Here is a 15,955-nt window from a genome sequence, read left to right as displayed (position 1 = left end):
CTTGTGTTATCCTGATTGTATTTCCACAATACTTGAATTATTTCTTTCTAGCTGCTTGCAATATTTTCTCCTTGACCAGAGAACTCTGGAATTTGACTATAATGTTCCTAGGAGTTTCTCTTTTTGGATCTCTTTCAGGCGGTGATCTGTGGATTCTTTCAATATTTATTTTGCCCTCTGGTTCTAGAATCTCAGGGCAGCTTTCCTTGATAATTTCATGAAAAATGATGTCTAGGCTGTTTTTTGGATCATGGCTTTCAGGTAGTCCCATAATTTTTAAATTGTCTCTCCTGGATCTATTTTCCAGGTCAGTTGTTTTTCCAGTGAGATATTTCATGTTATCTTCCATTTTTTTTTCTTTTGATTTTGTTTTGTGATTCCTTGGTTTCTCATGACGTCATTAGCCTCCATCTGTTCCATTATAATTTTTAAAGAACTATTTTCTTCAGTGAGCTTTTGAACTTCCTTTTCCATTTGGCTAATTCTGCTTTTTAAAGCATTCTTCTCTTCATTGGCTTTTTGAACCTCTTTTCCCAATTGAGTTAGCCTATTTTTCAAGGTGTTATTTTCTTCTGCATTTTTTTGGGTCTCCTTTAGCAAGGTGTTGACCTGCTTCTCATGCTTTTCTTGCATCTCTCTCATTACTCTTCCCAGTTTTTCCTCCCCCTCTCTAGCTTGCTTTTCAAAATCCTTTTTGAGCTCTTCCATGGCTTGAGCCCACTGAATTTTGGATGTTTGGGATACAGAAACCTTGATTTCTATGTCTTTCCCTGATGGTAAGCATTGTTCTTCCTCATCAGAAAGGAAGGGAGGAGATATCTGTTCACCAAGAAAATAACCTTCTATGGTCTTATTTTTTTCCCCTTTTCTGGGCATTTTCCCAGCCAGTGACTTCACTTCTGAGCTTTCTCTTCATACCCACCTGACTCCAGATCCGCCCAGCCAGATCTTGGGGTCTGAGATTCAAATGCTGCTTCCCAGCCTCAGGGCTTTGGCAGGGGCAGGGCTGCTATTCAGTGTGAGATTAAGTTCAGGTGCTCAGGTGGAGGAAAGGCCTTCACACGGGACTCAGATCCCTCAGGGGGTTTATGTGGAGACCTTCAACAATGGATCCAGGCTCCTGCCTGCTTGGGGAGCCCCTGTCCACCACTCCCACTGCTGCCTCCCGAGAGGTCCTGACTTATGGGGGACACCCCACTCCCTTCTAAAGAGACCTTCTCACCAACCTTTGGCACCTGTGCATGGAGGGATCCATGTGGCAGCTGGAGATTCTGTTCCTGAAGCCTGCTCGGATCTGCTCCTCTCGGTGCCACGTGGCCAAGGCAGGGCTGGGCTCTGCTCTGGTCCGGCGCGTGGCGGACCATTTGCATCAGTTTTTCAGGGCTCTCTGGAACAAAAATATCCTCCACTCCATTGTTCTGTGGCTTCTGCTGCTCCAGAGTTCTTCTTTATAGATATTTTATGGGCTGTGGGTTCAGAGCTAGTGTACGTGAATCTTTCTACTCTGCCATCTTGGTTCCTCCCCCCCCAACAATATTTCTTGTAAATAATACATTATAGGACTCTGGTTTTTGATTCACTTTTCCTTTTACAGATTAGTTTATCCCATTAACATTCATGTTTACATTTCCTGTGTACGTCACTGACTCCTATTTTCCCTTCCTTTATCTCTGTCTCTCCATCTCTACCTCTCTGTTTTCCCCTGTTTCTCTGTTTCTTTGTTTCTGTCTGTCTTCATATGTGTACATGTGTCTGTCTGACTCCTTCCCTCCTTTCACCCTGTGCCTTCTCTCTAGTGTTTTGTTTCTGTCCACCACCTCCCCTAATCCACCCTCCCTTCTGTTAGCACCCCATTTCTCCTATCCCCTCACTTCCTACATTCCTGAACAGTAAGATAGATTTCTATACCCAACTGAGTGTGTGTTAAATCCCCTCTTTGAACCAAGTCTGATCAGAGTAAGGTTCAAACAACACCTCTTAACCCCCATCTTTCCTTCTATTGTAATGTCTGTTCCATGCCTCTTCATGTGAGATGATTTACCCAATGCGTGTGAGATAATTTGCCCCATTCTATCTCTCCCTTCCGTCTAGTCCCAATGCAATACTCTTTCTCATCCTTATTTTTATATCATCCCATCAAACTCAAATTATACCCATACTGTCTGTCTGTGTATAGTCCTTCTAACCATCCTAAGTGATAAAGTGGTTGAGAGTTACAAATATCTAACGTAGTACTGGTGGGGTTTTAAACTGATTCAACCATTATGTAGAGCTATTTGGAACTATATTTAAAGAGGTATGAAACCAAGAACAGGCTTTGACCAAACAATACCACTACTAGGTCTGTATCCCAAAAAAGACTTTTTAAAAGGAAAACAACCTAGTTGCACAAAAAATGTTTACAGTAGCTCATTTTTTGTGGCAAAGAATTGGAAATTTAGGGGGTACTTTTCAGCTAATGGGGAATGGCTAAACAAGTGGTGGTATATGATTGTGTTGGAATATTGTTGTGCTATAAGAAATGGTGATGCTCTCAGAAAAACCTCGAAAGACTTCCATGAACTGAGTCAAACTAGGAGAACATTGTACACAGCAATAGTAATATCATAAGATGATAAACTACAAATAACTTAGTTATTCTCATCAATACAATGATTCAAGACAACTTGGAAAAATGATGAAAAATGCTCTCCATCCCAAGAGAAAGCCCAAATGGAGTCCAAATACAGATTGAAGCATACTTTTTAAACATTATTTATCTTGGGTTTTTTTGTGATTCATGCTTTCTTTTATAACATGACTAATATGGAAATATGTTTTGCATGACTACATATCTATAACCTATATTATATTGCTTGCCTTCTCAATAAGAGGAGTGGGAAAGGAAGGAGGATCTTGGGACTCAAAATTTTAAAAATGAATGTTAAAATTATTTTTACATATAATTAGGGAAAAATAATTTAAAAAATAGTTAGAGGTATCATTTTCCTGTGGGTTTAACCTTATTTAATCCCTTATGTTTTCTCTTTCCTTTTTGCCTTTTTATATTTCTCTGGGGTTTGAAAATCAGATTTTTCTGTTCAGCTCTGGTATTTTCATCAGGAATGCTTGAAATTTCATTGAATGTCCATTTTTTTCCCTGAAAAATTATACTCACTTTTGTTGAATGCTTGATTTTTGGCTTTAATCTTAGCTCCTTTGCCATCCAGAATATCATATTCCAAGCCCTCTGATCCTTTATTGTATAAGTTACTAAATAATTTGTAATCCTGACTGTGACTCCTTGATATTTGAATTACTTCTTTCTGTTTTTTTGAAATATTTTCTCTTTGGCCTGGGAACTCTCAAATTTGGCTGTTACTTTTTATTCTGAGCATCTCTTTCAGGATGTGATTGGTGTATTCTTTCAATTTCTGTTTTATCTTCTGGTTCTAGGATATCAAGGTAGCTTTCCTTGGTAATTTCTTGAAAGATGATCTCCAAGCTCTTTTTTTTTTGATCATGACTTTCAGATAGTTCAGTAATTCTTAATAATCTCTCTTAGATCTATTTTCCATGTCAGTTGTTTTTCCAAGGTTATATTTTACATTTGTCCATTTTTTCCTTCTTGTGATTTTGTTTCATGATTTCTTGATGTTTCTTGGGAGTCATTAGTTTCCACTTGTCCAATTCTAATTTTTAAGGAATGATTTTCTTTAGTGAATGTTTGCATTTCTTTTTCCATTTGACCAATGTTACTTTTTAAGAACTTTTTTTTATGAACTTTTTATCCATTTTCCCTTTTTTTATGCTCCTTTTGCCAAGTTATTGAGTCTTTTTTTTCTTGATTCTATTGAATTACTATCATTTATTTTCCCAATTTTTTCTTCTCTTTCTCTTATTTGATTTTTTAAATTTCTTTCTGAGCTCCTGCAGGAGTTCTTTTGGAACCTGAGACAAATATTCTTTTTTTTAGAGGCTCCCCATGTAACCATTTTGGCATTACTGTCCTCTTCTAAGTTTGTATTTTGATCTTCCCTGTCACTATATGTCACTTCTATGTGCAAGTTCTATTTATTTGTTTGTAGTTTTGCCCATTTACCAGCCCATTTTAACTTGAATGTTGAGCCTGACTTAATTTTTTATTTTTATACTTCATTTTTTTGTTGCTTCTGCTGCTCCAGAATTCATTGTTAAGCTTTATTTTGCAGGTATTATGAGGTAAATTTGGGAGAGTTCAGGCAAGTTCTTGCCTTGATTCAGTATCTTAGTTCCCTGGAAGGCTTTAGCTAAATTGAACAAGGTTACGGCTGAAAAACACATTTCTTTCCAATTAAAAGGGAGAGGAAGGACAGCAGAAAACTTGTGAGGATTGAGAGGTGAGTAAGTATGCCAAAGACAAGGTGGCTGTTTCTGCTGCCATGAGCTGTGTCAGACTCCACAGCATCCCAGAAAGAAAATTGCCCCAGTTCAACAATCAAGCATGTTCCACCTCCACACACAAGCTAGAACTGAGGTTTCAAATGGAGATGCAGATTTTTTGTCTGTTTTTTTTAGAAATTTATTTTATCGTTCTTTTAGGAGTTGAATTATTTCATTGTTTATAGTAATTACCTGTTTAATTATTGTTTGAATGATTGCCTTCTTGTTTTTATTTAAAAAGTATTTCTCAGAATTACTGCTACTAGCATTAGTGACATTCTAATAATGAAATTTTAGTACTTAATTTTTCTGTTATATTTATTCTATTTACATTTTTTTAATTTCATTTTGAAGCTTTGATTTTAGAGTTACATTCAACTTTAATATCTACTACCTTAGGGGAAAATGTTGCTTATTGAGTTCTATAATTTTTATATTCAGGTTTTCTGTTTGAAATGCATATTTCATCTTGGGATACAGTTTTTGTTTGAAATTTTTTAGAATCTTATTTTATCTCTTTTTTGCAAATATGAATTACCTAATTACAGTCATTTTTACTTATTTTCATTAATTCTTTTATATTTCTTTGAAGCAGAATTTTGAAAATTATTACAATAAGCATTGGAAATAATCTTGGTATGAAATTTCTATTTTATTATTTAACTTTTTAACAACGTATATTTATTCCTCTTATGCTATTTTGATTTAGTGCTTTGATTTTAGAGTTTAATTTAACTCATCATGTCTACTGAACTTCTGAATAATTATTACTTTGTGAATTTTATAATTATGATATACAACATTGTTTTCCATTTGAAATTTACTTGCCTTAGGTCCCACAGATAGTAAGTAATAGAGCTGGGACTTGAACCCTGTTCCTCTATCTCTGAATTCAGTGATTATTTTCACTATATCAATGGATGAGTGATCTTATTAATGTGAATACTCCTTTCATCCCACCCTTGTCTTTTTCTTCCATGGTTGTCTTTATTTTTTACTATCTTACAAAAATTTTCCTCGGTAAGTTTATCCAATTTGCTGGAAGCTTTCTTCTGGTTCTCTGAACAATGCATCAGACCAGCACAGATTCTGCTATAGCAGAGCAGAACAGTAGACTGCATTAGACTGAATTAGAAGCAGCAGTGCAGATTCTCAAACATATCAACCCAGGATGGGAGTCCAGTGAAACTGAGTGACAGAGAAGCACAGAGCCCCAGGTAACAGCAGTAGACACTCCTGAGACTATCAGACCACAGATTCAATGTTTGAAAGTCACCTACTTGAACCTCTGGGAGCCAAGATGGCAGAGTGAACTGTGAGTGCTCTCTCCCATCCCCTTGTTGACCTTGAAAAACCCAGAGAACATTTCCCCAGGAGAAATCCTGAAATAATGGGATCAGTCAAAGGGATAAGCAGTCTCTCAGCTCAGGAGGCTGAGAAAAACATCAAAGAGAATCCCTCTTGCTGTGGCTGATACTCTAAACAAATTTTGGAAGCAAGGGACAGCATATTTATCAGATTTATGGAGAAATTTATGACCAAACAATAAGTAGAAAACATTATGAAGTACAAAATGGATAATTTTGATTACATTAAATTGAAAAGCTTTTGCACAAAATAAGCTAATGCAACCAAGATTAGGAGGGAAGCAGAAAAATGGGAAAGAAGTTTTATAACCAGTTTCTGTGATAAAGGCATCATTCTAAAACATATAAAGAACTGAGTCAAATGTACAAGAATACAAGTTATTCCTCAATTGCTAAATGGTAAAGGATATGAACAGGCAGTTTTCAGAGGAAGAAATTAAAGCTATCTATAGTTATATGAAAAAAATGCTCTAAATCACTATGCTTTCGTCATTTGCATACACCATAAGTGTCTCCATTGTCTTGTGGTGGTGTTATTTAAGCCCTTCTGAGATGATTCTATTTTATAACTTGCAGTCATACAACATTACCAGAAAGTATTGAGGTAGGTTACCAAAGAGGAATGGGTTATAAAAAAATTATACACAATTCTCCAAATGCAATCCATGCACTTATCTTCTTTTTATTTCTTAGCCTAACTCATTGTATAATATTATATACTGTATATGAATCCAAGATATATGTTCTGACAGACCAGTTCAATGGGTTGTACATGCAGACTCTATATCAAAATCTTAATAATCATAGTCTTAATATAGCATAGTCTCAGACATTCTTCAACCACTTAGTTTTCCTTGTTACATCCAACTCTTTTGACTACTAATGAGCATCACTTTTGAGAGTATGAAATGTTCTGCTTGACTGGATCAATATGTTGTCACTAGTAAAAAGGAGCATGTGGAGAACTTTACCTATTTGAACTTAGTGCTGGGTAGCCTACATGGCAAAGGGAAATCTGTTGGACAATACATCTTCTTACTTTGTGCCTTACTTGAAGTTAACAACCAAATCACCACTAAAATTTTTGCACTATGACAGTTCAGAAATCACTGTTTACATTTTTTTAAATCATTATTTTTATCACATCTAGGTAAGCGAAACAAGCATTAGTCACTCATACCTGTATTATATGTGATTGTTTCTCTTGGGATGGTAATAAACCAGGCATTCTGCTTAATGTCCTTAATAAAGATGACAGAAAAGTTTTATAATCATTAATTATGAAACTTCATTTGATATGTTTGATTCTATAACTACATAAAAGAAATTTTAAACAACTCAACACCTAAACATTCTATTCTTTAGTTAGTCAATAACTGAATGTTAACTCTACTAAACCAAAAAAGGAAAAAGAGTAAATTAAAAAAAAGTATGAGCAAACCTAAATTAATCCAAAACGTGTTAATCCTCAACAGTAATTAAGATATTGTATGGTAGACAATAATGACATTTCAATGGATTTTTTGTTTTTTCAGTGTTGGCAAGCTGCTCAATGATATAGATCAGAATCTAGCTATACCTTCCTCCTGTTGCGGTTCTTGTACATTTCATACAAAACCCTCAAAAAAGGCCTATCCAAAATGGTAAGACAGAGAGTTCTTCTACTTCCTTTTGTGTTGCATTGCATTTCAATGGAGAATAGAGGCTACCTTTCAGTTGTCCTTCAAATTGCTCCATATTTTTAAGTAACAGAAGCTGAGAGGATAGGTGATTTAAGTGAGAGTTGGAGGGAGAACTCAATTTCCTAACTCCAAGTTTACCATTCTTTCCACACACTATGCAGGTATACCTAAAAACCAATTTCATCCTTGTAAATACACAAAGATACATGAATTATGTCATTAGGTGAAAAAAAAGAGAGAATCTGTGTCCAGCTTGGGAAGAATTATTTCTAGCAATATCTTCCATGGAGAGTTAATGAATTAAATATTTAAATGAGTGCAGGAAGGAATGAAATCTGTTTATTACTTAGGAAGAAGGCAATGAATACTTAGTTCTAGCTACAGGTTTGGGGATGGCAGAAGGGTTCTGTTTATCAAATGAATAAATTATCATTAAGTTACTGAATTTCATAAATCCTTTTTTTCCCTCACTAAGATCTATCAATACTCCCACCCAAGATCACTACTTTTTTCACTTCTCTCTTCTATTTTTACTATTAGAAGATACCTTGTTTTCAGGAACTTAGGCTCAGCAAGCAATTAATGTAACAGTCCTTTGTGCCCACCCTCTGGATGAACTCTCTGCAGTTCAAATTTTAGAACTGGCTCAAACCCACCCTAGGAGTTCCCTGAACTTGGGCAAGTATCTGTAGGAACCACATCCTGACCATGAGACCTTGCTATGAATAGACTCCTTGCCACTAGGCAAACTTGTCACATTGCTGCGTTACACTTCATTGCTGCCATTATATCTCACCGCTTGATTCTTTATCTTGCCACATCTATCTATCTATCTATCTATCTATCTATCTATCTATCTATCTATCTATCTATCTATCTGTCTGTCTGTCTGTCTGTCTGTCTGTCTGTCTGTCTGTCTGTCTGTCTATCTATCTATCATCTATCTATCTACCTATTTATCATCTATCATCTATCTATTATCTATCATCTATGTATCTATGTATTTATCTATCCCTCTATCATCTAGCTATCTACCTATGTATCTGTGTTAAGTCTTAGCCTCAATGCCTTTGCTCTTCTCAGTTCTACACCAGACTGCTGCATATGTGTCTACTTTTTCCTTCTTCAATAGAATAAAGAAAACTTTTGTCTGTAACTTTATTGGCAATTTGGTGATTTATTTTTCAGAGTCAACTGAACAAACCATGGGCCAATCATTAAGCCTAATATGCCAACATACAGTTCTGCAACATTAAAACAAAACCTGATTTGAACCAAATGTTACCTCAGACTAAATCTTGATTCATAGAGTAATTCCTATAAAATTGTCTATGCAGATTGCCTCCACTTTATTGCCTCTCATTCGTTTCTCAACCCTTTTCAATGCAACTTTTGACTTCATTGCACCAGATACTTCTCTCCCTCATGTTAATTACAAGATCTGATTATTTCTGTTCAATCCACATTAATTGAACTCTTTGTATTATTTAACCTATCTGACACCCCTTTCTTAACAGATACTCTTATCCTCTCTAAGATCTTGTGACGCTGCTTCTTCACACTTTTCATTGCTAGAGCCTTCCTATTTTGTATGGTTAATTACTCTTCCTATCCCCCAAACTTTGAACTGCTTGACAGCAGGCACTGCTTCTTTTTTTAATTTTTATATTCCCAGCAATTAACACAGTGTCTGGCAGATAGTAGGTGCTTAATAAATGCTTATTGACTGACTGAATCCTTATAATACCATTCCTATTGAGTTAATCAGTTAAGAAATATTTATTAAGCACCTCTTATGTGCCAGGCACTGTGCTAAGTACTGGATATTATGCATATTGAGCCTCCTGAGTAGATGTGTACTTCAAGGTTCTGTATCAGGACATCTCAAATTTAACATTTCCATAAGAGTATTCATTATGTTATCCCCCAAACTCATTTTTCTACCAAATTTTTCTCTTTTTGTCCCTCATACTCTGCATTCCATTGGCATTAACTTTCTTGCTGTTCCTTTAATAAGAAACTTCATCTCTCTGCTTTGGGAATTTCCACCAACTTTCATCCATGTCTGAAATGCTCTCTCTCTTCATCTCTGCCTCCTGGCACCCTTTAAGTACTAGCTGAATTTTCCCCTTCTACAGCAAGCTTCTCTCAGTTTCCCTCAATTCTAATATCTTTATTCTAGTACCTCTATTGATTATTTCCAATTTATCCTGTATGTAGAATATTTGAACATAGTTGTTTGTGTGTTTGTGTGTGCTTTTTCTCTTTTATTTAGGCTGTCAGCTCCTGAGAGCAAGGATTATCTTTTACATGTCTTTGTATGCTCAGGATTTAGCACAGTTACTAGCAAACTATAGGTGCTTAATAAACGTTTACAGACCGATTGACTTTCAAGAACATCATCTATCTTCCAGTGAGTCAGACTTGTGGCCTTCAAGTCATGATCAATTGCAAATTATCCCTCACCTCTGAGTCTATTTAGCTATTGTTGATTCTGTTTCCATGACATCTCTCACATCTGTTCTCTTTTCTCTACTCACATGGTAACAATAGTAATTCACTCTATGTTACCTTCTATCTGGACTATTGCAATAGTTTCCTAATCCATCACCCTTTCTCAACGTTCTCCCTGCTCCTATCCATCCTCTGCTTGGCTGCCAAAGTTATATTTCTAGGCACAACTATAACCGCGTCAATATTCTTCTCAAGAAGTTCAATTAACTTCCAATAAAGCTTCCAATTAACTTTAGCATAAAATAAAGTCATTTTTGCAAGTATTAAAGTCCTTCACAAGCTGGCTCCAATCCACTTTGCTAAACTTGTTATAAATTATGCATTACACAGTCCATCTAAACTGATATTCTTGTTGTTTTTTACACATGGCAAACCAACTCCCATCTCTGTGTCTTTCTACATGCACAGTCATGAATGCCTGGAAGGAAGATTTTCTTCACTTATATTTCTTAGAATCAATAGTTTCTTTAAAAGTTCAGCTTAAAAGCTATCTCTTATAAGAGGTCTTTTTATTGTCAAATATTAGTGCCTCTTCATAAAATATAACTTTGTATTAATTTTTTAAATTTTCTTAATGTACTTACATGCATGTAATAGAATGTATGCTTCTTGAGGATGAGGATCATTTCATTTTTGTCTTTATGTTACCTTATATCACCACTGGCACATTATCATCTTATAATAAATAATTGGTAAATAATTGTCAAGAGCTAGAATCACCACTTTTGTCATCTCATCAGTCCTTCAGGTAGTCAGGAAAAAATGTTACATTGCCTTAGAATATAAGTTCCAAAAGGATTGTTATAAATCTGAGTTTTCCATGTTGAGCTTTGATAACTACAGTTATCAAATAGTTGGATTTTATAACTGCTTGATTACCAACAACTCAAATGGGCTTTGTTCTGCAATTACTTTGAAAAAGTAAACACAAATGTACCACCACCACCCCAAATTCTACTATAGGAGGTGGAAACTCTATTGCTCTCAACTTGTGGAAGTAGACTTCCATTTAGATTTTGTTGTTTACTATTCAGGTTGGCCTCATTTCTTTATTATTATCCTTATCTGAACAATCCTATTTCTAATAATAATGCCTATCTTTCCTCCTCCTTACTCTTCCATTCCTTTTCATTTCTTTCCCTCCCCTTTTAGTAACAACATACTCTTCTAACAACACAAATATTATCAAACTTCCCACTGAAAGGAAAAAAAGAAAATAACAACGTCATACTAATTGTAAAGAACACGTTCACTGCTAAAAACAAAGTATTACAGAGTAAGGTACTTTTAAAATTACCATTGATAAATTAAAGTGAAAGACACCAGCATAAGTACTGTTCATGATTCTAAAAGTGGGAGCAAGTCCTCTTGATGCAAAAAGTTTTATAATGTTCTTCTGGGGATACGAAGATGTGCCAAGAATTAAGAAATAACACTTGACTACCTTTAAGAAAGAAAAATCAAAAATATTAAATCTCTGTATAGATAGAGAGGTTAGAGGAAAGAAGCATATCATAGTCATCTATTAAGAAGAGATAGGTAAGGAGAAGCAGATAACCTAGAATGGAGTTCTTTTAAAATTCTTTAAAGGAATTAATAGGATCACATTAGATAATAATTTTACTTGTGGAGATTGGCATCCAAAGATCAGAGCAATCTCAGTTTATCACCTGAACGATCAGGCATGTCAACTGATGCAAATAATTTTGAGACACTTGGAACTTGATTATGCTTAAATATTTCTGCTTCATACTTGACATTTTCCATAGTTATCAATATTCACTAGTATTTTAAAGGCTTTTCAAATAATGTGATAAATAAAAATGTGTTGTTTTACTTATAAGGACCAAATGCGTCAAATGATACAGCTTGGTTCTTTCCATGTTCTTAAATTCTGGTCTTTCTTTAAATCAAATTCAATATCTAAATAAAAGAAATTTCTACAGATAAGTTGGGTCATTCCTTTATGAAAAAACTCAAACTCTAAATTAATCAAAATGAAAGATCAAATGTAGCATACTACTTTTAGATAACTTATGGGCATCCTAGGAGAATGGATAAATATTCCGTGGCCCAGTATAGGAAGGTATACCTCATAATGTTGGCTCTATTATAATTTTACAATAATTCTGTCAATACATCACAACCAAATCCTGCCATGAATTGGCAAAGCAATGTTGTAACATTGTTTCGTAAATTGTCCATGTACCTAAGAACCTTAACTGAAACATCCTTTTCCCTAGCAGTCTTGTTTTCATGGAACTTATTCAATACATAGGACCCTAGAAAGAAGAGAAGAGACCTCAGAGATAATGTAGTTCAAATTTCTAATTTATACATAAGGAAACCAAGTTATGGAGGTAAGTGGCCTGCCCAAGGTCTCATATAAAAGCAAAAAGTAGAGCTATGACCTGAACATAGGCTACATCACTCCAAACAAGCATTATTCTACTGTGGAATGATGTATATACCTATGAAATATTGGTGTAGAGAATATTGTCTGATTTCCAAGTCACTGAAGTAAGCTTGTTTGACTTCAAATCCAGAGGTCTCTATACTTCAACATGTTGTCTCAACAACAATTGAATATTTTGTACACCTTCATCTTGTATATATGTATTTTCAAATAGGTATACCTTATGGCCAATATGGTGTTTTTTGTGCTCATTAAAGCTATGAGATAGGAGGGGGGTGCATGAGGCAAGGAAACTTTTTAATTCATTCATTCATCTATCCATTCATTCATTCATAATCTCTTTCTCAGACCCTGAAAATGGTTGAATATAGTTGAATTGAATGCAATCCTATTGATTATAAATACTAGACATCCACAAGGGGAAGAATAATTAATATCAATTAATAAACAACTTACCAAGTCGCCTGAGGAAAGAAACAACTTGATTGTATTATTCGTTTCCAAATAACCAGGACAATGGCAAGAAAATAAAGAAGTATGATCTCCTGAAAGTTACATAAATAATAATTGTACATAACCACTACAAGGGCAAGCAAAATAGAATCTTTCTGTTTTTGTTTTACTAAAAGTGCCTCTGAATAATGTGATTAAAGAGGATCTTTTCCACCCATTGTCAGGCTTGGGAAGATATGTAGGAAGGTCCAAGCCTTTTGTTAATGATACCGAGGCACTGGTTCTTAAGGGATGTGATGCCCTCCGGCTCTAAAAAGTGTTTAAAAGACTCTGAGGTGCGGATTTTATTTGGGAGCTTACTGACTGGAAGTGTTTGTTTGATCAGACATGGACTCTAGAAAGGTGCTTAAGGAGACCCCGACTTGGAAAACCCAGATGTCGGTGTTTCCCTCCCTGGTAACTATGATCAGACAAGTCCAACTGTCTGTTGAATTCCGGCAGAGTCTGTTGATCTTCGATTTCTCTGTATTTTGTTTGAAGTTCAGGGTGCTGACTTCCCTGAACTAGATGAATGATGTATGTGCTTGGTTAAAGGAATCATACATGTGCTTGATTAACGTGATTACTAACATTTCAAAAATTGCCATTCCTTTTATGAATGCAGATCTAAAGACCTGTGATAGTAGGCCCCCTTGTGTATGTTAGGGTGCTTACTGTTACAATCACATATGTGTTCCTATACAATTTTCATTAAGAACGTAAGTATTTCTAAAATGTTTCTGGATGGATTGTGGTAGAATGGGAAATCATTGTAGCTTCTTCACCCCCCACCAAAAAAAGTAGAATTTCAAAGGCACACTGGAAAGTTATCTCCTTTCTTCTAATTGAAGGGAACTTGTGCTCTGGGCATAGCTAACAGCCCACAGTAAGACAGCAAACATCTTATTAACAATAACTCACATCTTCATCAAGCTTTCAAACACTTTCATAATACAAACACTGTGGGGAAAAGGTAGTGCAAATGGTGTTGTCCTCATTTTTGCAGATGAGAAAGTTGAAGCTGAGCAAGTTGACATGACTCACTCTAAGTCACAGCTTAGAAGTGGAAGAACTAGGAGATGAACCAAAGTATTTTGCATATTGTTACTGTAAAGATTAGAAATAATACTACCAAAGTCTGGGAAAGATCACATCCCCCTCCTGTTCCACTTTCTCAATGGGTGGATTTTCTCCATCTCTCAATCAATACTCTCAGGAAGGTTAATAGTCAGATATGGAAACAAAAAAGAAAATAAAACTATATTAATCCCAAAATACCATTACTGTGTTTATATCCCAAAGAAATCAAAGAAAAGATAAAAGAACTCACATGTGCAAAAATATTTATAGTAGCTCTTTTTGTGGTGGCAAAGAATTAGAAATCAAGGGAAATATTTATTAGTTGGGCATGGCTGAACAAGCTGTAGTTTATGATTGTAATAGAATAATGTTGTGTTACAAGAAATGGCAATCAGGATGGCTCCAGAAAAAAATGAATATGAAGATATATTAATTGATGCAAAGTGAAGTAAGCAGAACCACGAGAACATTGTACACAGAAACAGAAATGTTGTAAGGCTGATCAACTGTGAAAGCCTTAGACAATCTCATCAAGACAATGATCCAAGACAATTGCAAAGGACCCATTATGAAAAATGTTATCCACCTCCAAAGAAAGAACTGATGAATGCTGAGTGCAGATTGAACTTTCTTTATTTCTTGGTTTTGTGTGTGTTCTCTTTTGCAATAGGGCTTGAATAGAAATGTTTTGAATGACTTCACATGTATAATTGATAAGAAATTCCTTGCCTTCTCAAGTGGAAAAGAAGGGGTGGGAAGGAGGGAAAGAATTTGGAACTCAAAAATTTTAAAAATGAATGTTAAAAAGTTTTTTTTATGTAATTGGGAGATATTTAATGAAATAAATAAAAATGTGTTTTGAAAAATAAATTGACCATACTCTTTGAAGCAGCTATATTGCCACTAAGTCTATATTCTAAAGAGATTAAAGAAAGAGGAAAAAGACCAATGTGAACAAAAATATTTATAACAACTGTCTTTGTGATGAAGAATAACTGGAAACTGAAACAATGCCCATCAACTAGGCAATGGCTGAACAAATTGTTTTATACACACACACACACACACACACACACACACACATGGAAATATATACATGTATATATCTCTATGTGTGCATATATGTATACAACTACTTAAATTTGTGAATAAATCAATACAAGAAGAGTGATACCTTACCTTTTAAAAAATGTCTTATCTTATACTTATACTGCCACCCATAAATATGATGAAATATTATTGTGTCATAAACTGGAAAGACTTGTATGAAATGATGTAGAATGAGGTGAGCAGAACCAGGAGAAAATTTATACAATAAAATCAGTATTATAAAGACAAACAACTTTGAAATATTGAGAACTTTAAACAACATAATTTCAAACCACAATTCCAGAGTACTCAAGATGAAACAGGTCCTCCTGATGGAGAAGTGATGGACTTTGAGTACAGACTGAGACACTTTTTTGGACATAGCCAAGCAGGAAATTTGTTTTGCATCACTTTACATATTTGTAGTAAGTGTTTTGTTTTTCTTGCTTTTTCAATTGAGGGCTGGGGAAAATATAAGGGAAATTATGCAGATTTGTAAATAAAATAATACTTAGGCTTTTTTTTTCTAAAGCAGCAATAAGCTGGTACCTATTTGCAATTGCATGGGCTAGCTAGAGTACAGAACTAGGAGACAGAAAAACCTTAGTTCAATTCTGGTTTCAGTGCTAGCTTTGTGACCATGGGCAAAGTCACTTAACCTCTGTCTCTGTTTCCTCATTTGTAAAATGAAGATAATAACATTTATTATTCCAGGTTGTTGTAAGGATAAAATGAGATATTTGTAAACCATTTTGCAAAATTTCTAATGCTATATAAATACTATTATCATCAGGTTTTTTTTGCAACTGTATTTCAATATAATTGGTTTCTTTTTCAATATTGTGTATTCTATTTTGATATCTTCAAGTATATTTTTCCAAAAAGGAGACTATAGACTTCATCAGGCACTCAAA

The 15,955-nt window shown here is 34.9% G+C and overlaps 1 protein-coding gene across 2 annotated transcripts in view; it reads right to left on the bottom strand.

Annotated features, from left to right (window-relative positions):
• The window catches only part of LOC140514408 (cation channel sperm-associated auxiliary subunit beta-like), a 176,076-nt gene that overhangs the window by 130,060 nt on the left and 30,061 nt on the right, over window positions 1-15,955 (bottom strand). For both annotated transcript variants that reach the window (XM_072624722.1, XM_072624721.1), the window contains exons 2-4: window positions 12,837-12,925; window positions 11,262-11,408; window positions 6,949-7,009 (exon numbers count right to left, since the gene is read on the bottom strand). In XM_072624722.1, the coding sequence (XP_072480823.1) occupies window positions 6,949-7,009; window positions 11,262-11,408; window positions 12,837-12,925 (297 nt within the window). The remainder of the gene's footprint in view (window positions 1-6,948; window positions 7,010-11,261; window positions 11,409-12,836; window positions 12,926-15,955) is intronic.

The sequence above is a fragment of the Notamacropus eugenii genome, chromosome 7 (genome assembly GCF_028372415.1).
Source record: "Notamacropus eugenii isolate mMacEug1 chromosome 7, mMacEug1.pri_v2, whole genome shotgun sequence".
NCBI classification, from domain to species: Eukaryota; Metazoa; Chordata; class Mammalia; order Diprotodontia; family Macropodidae; genus Notamacropus; species Notamacropus eugenii.
Note: the sequence above shows the minus strand (reverse complement) of the source record. Positions and strands in the feature narration are given on the sequence as shown.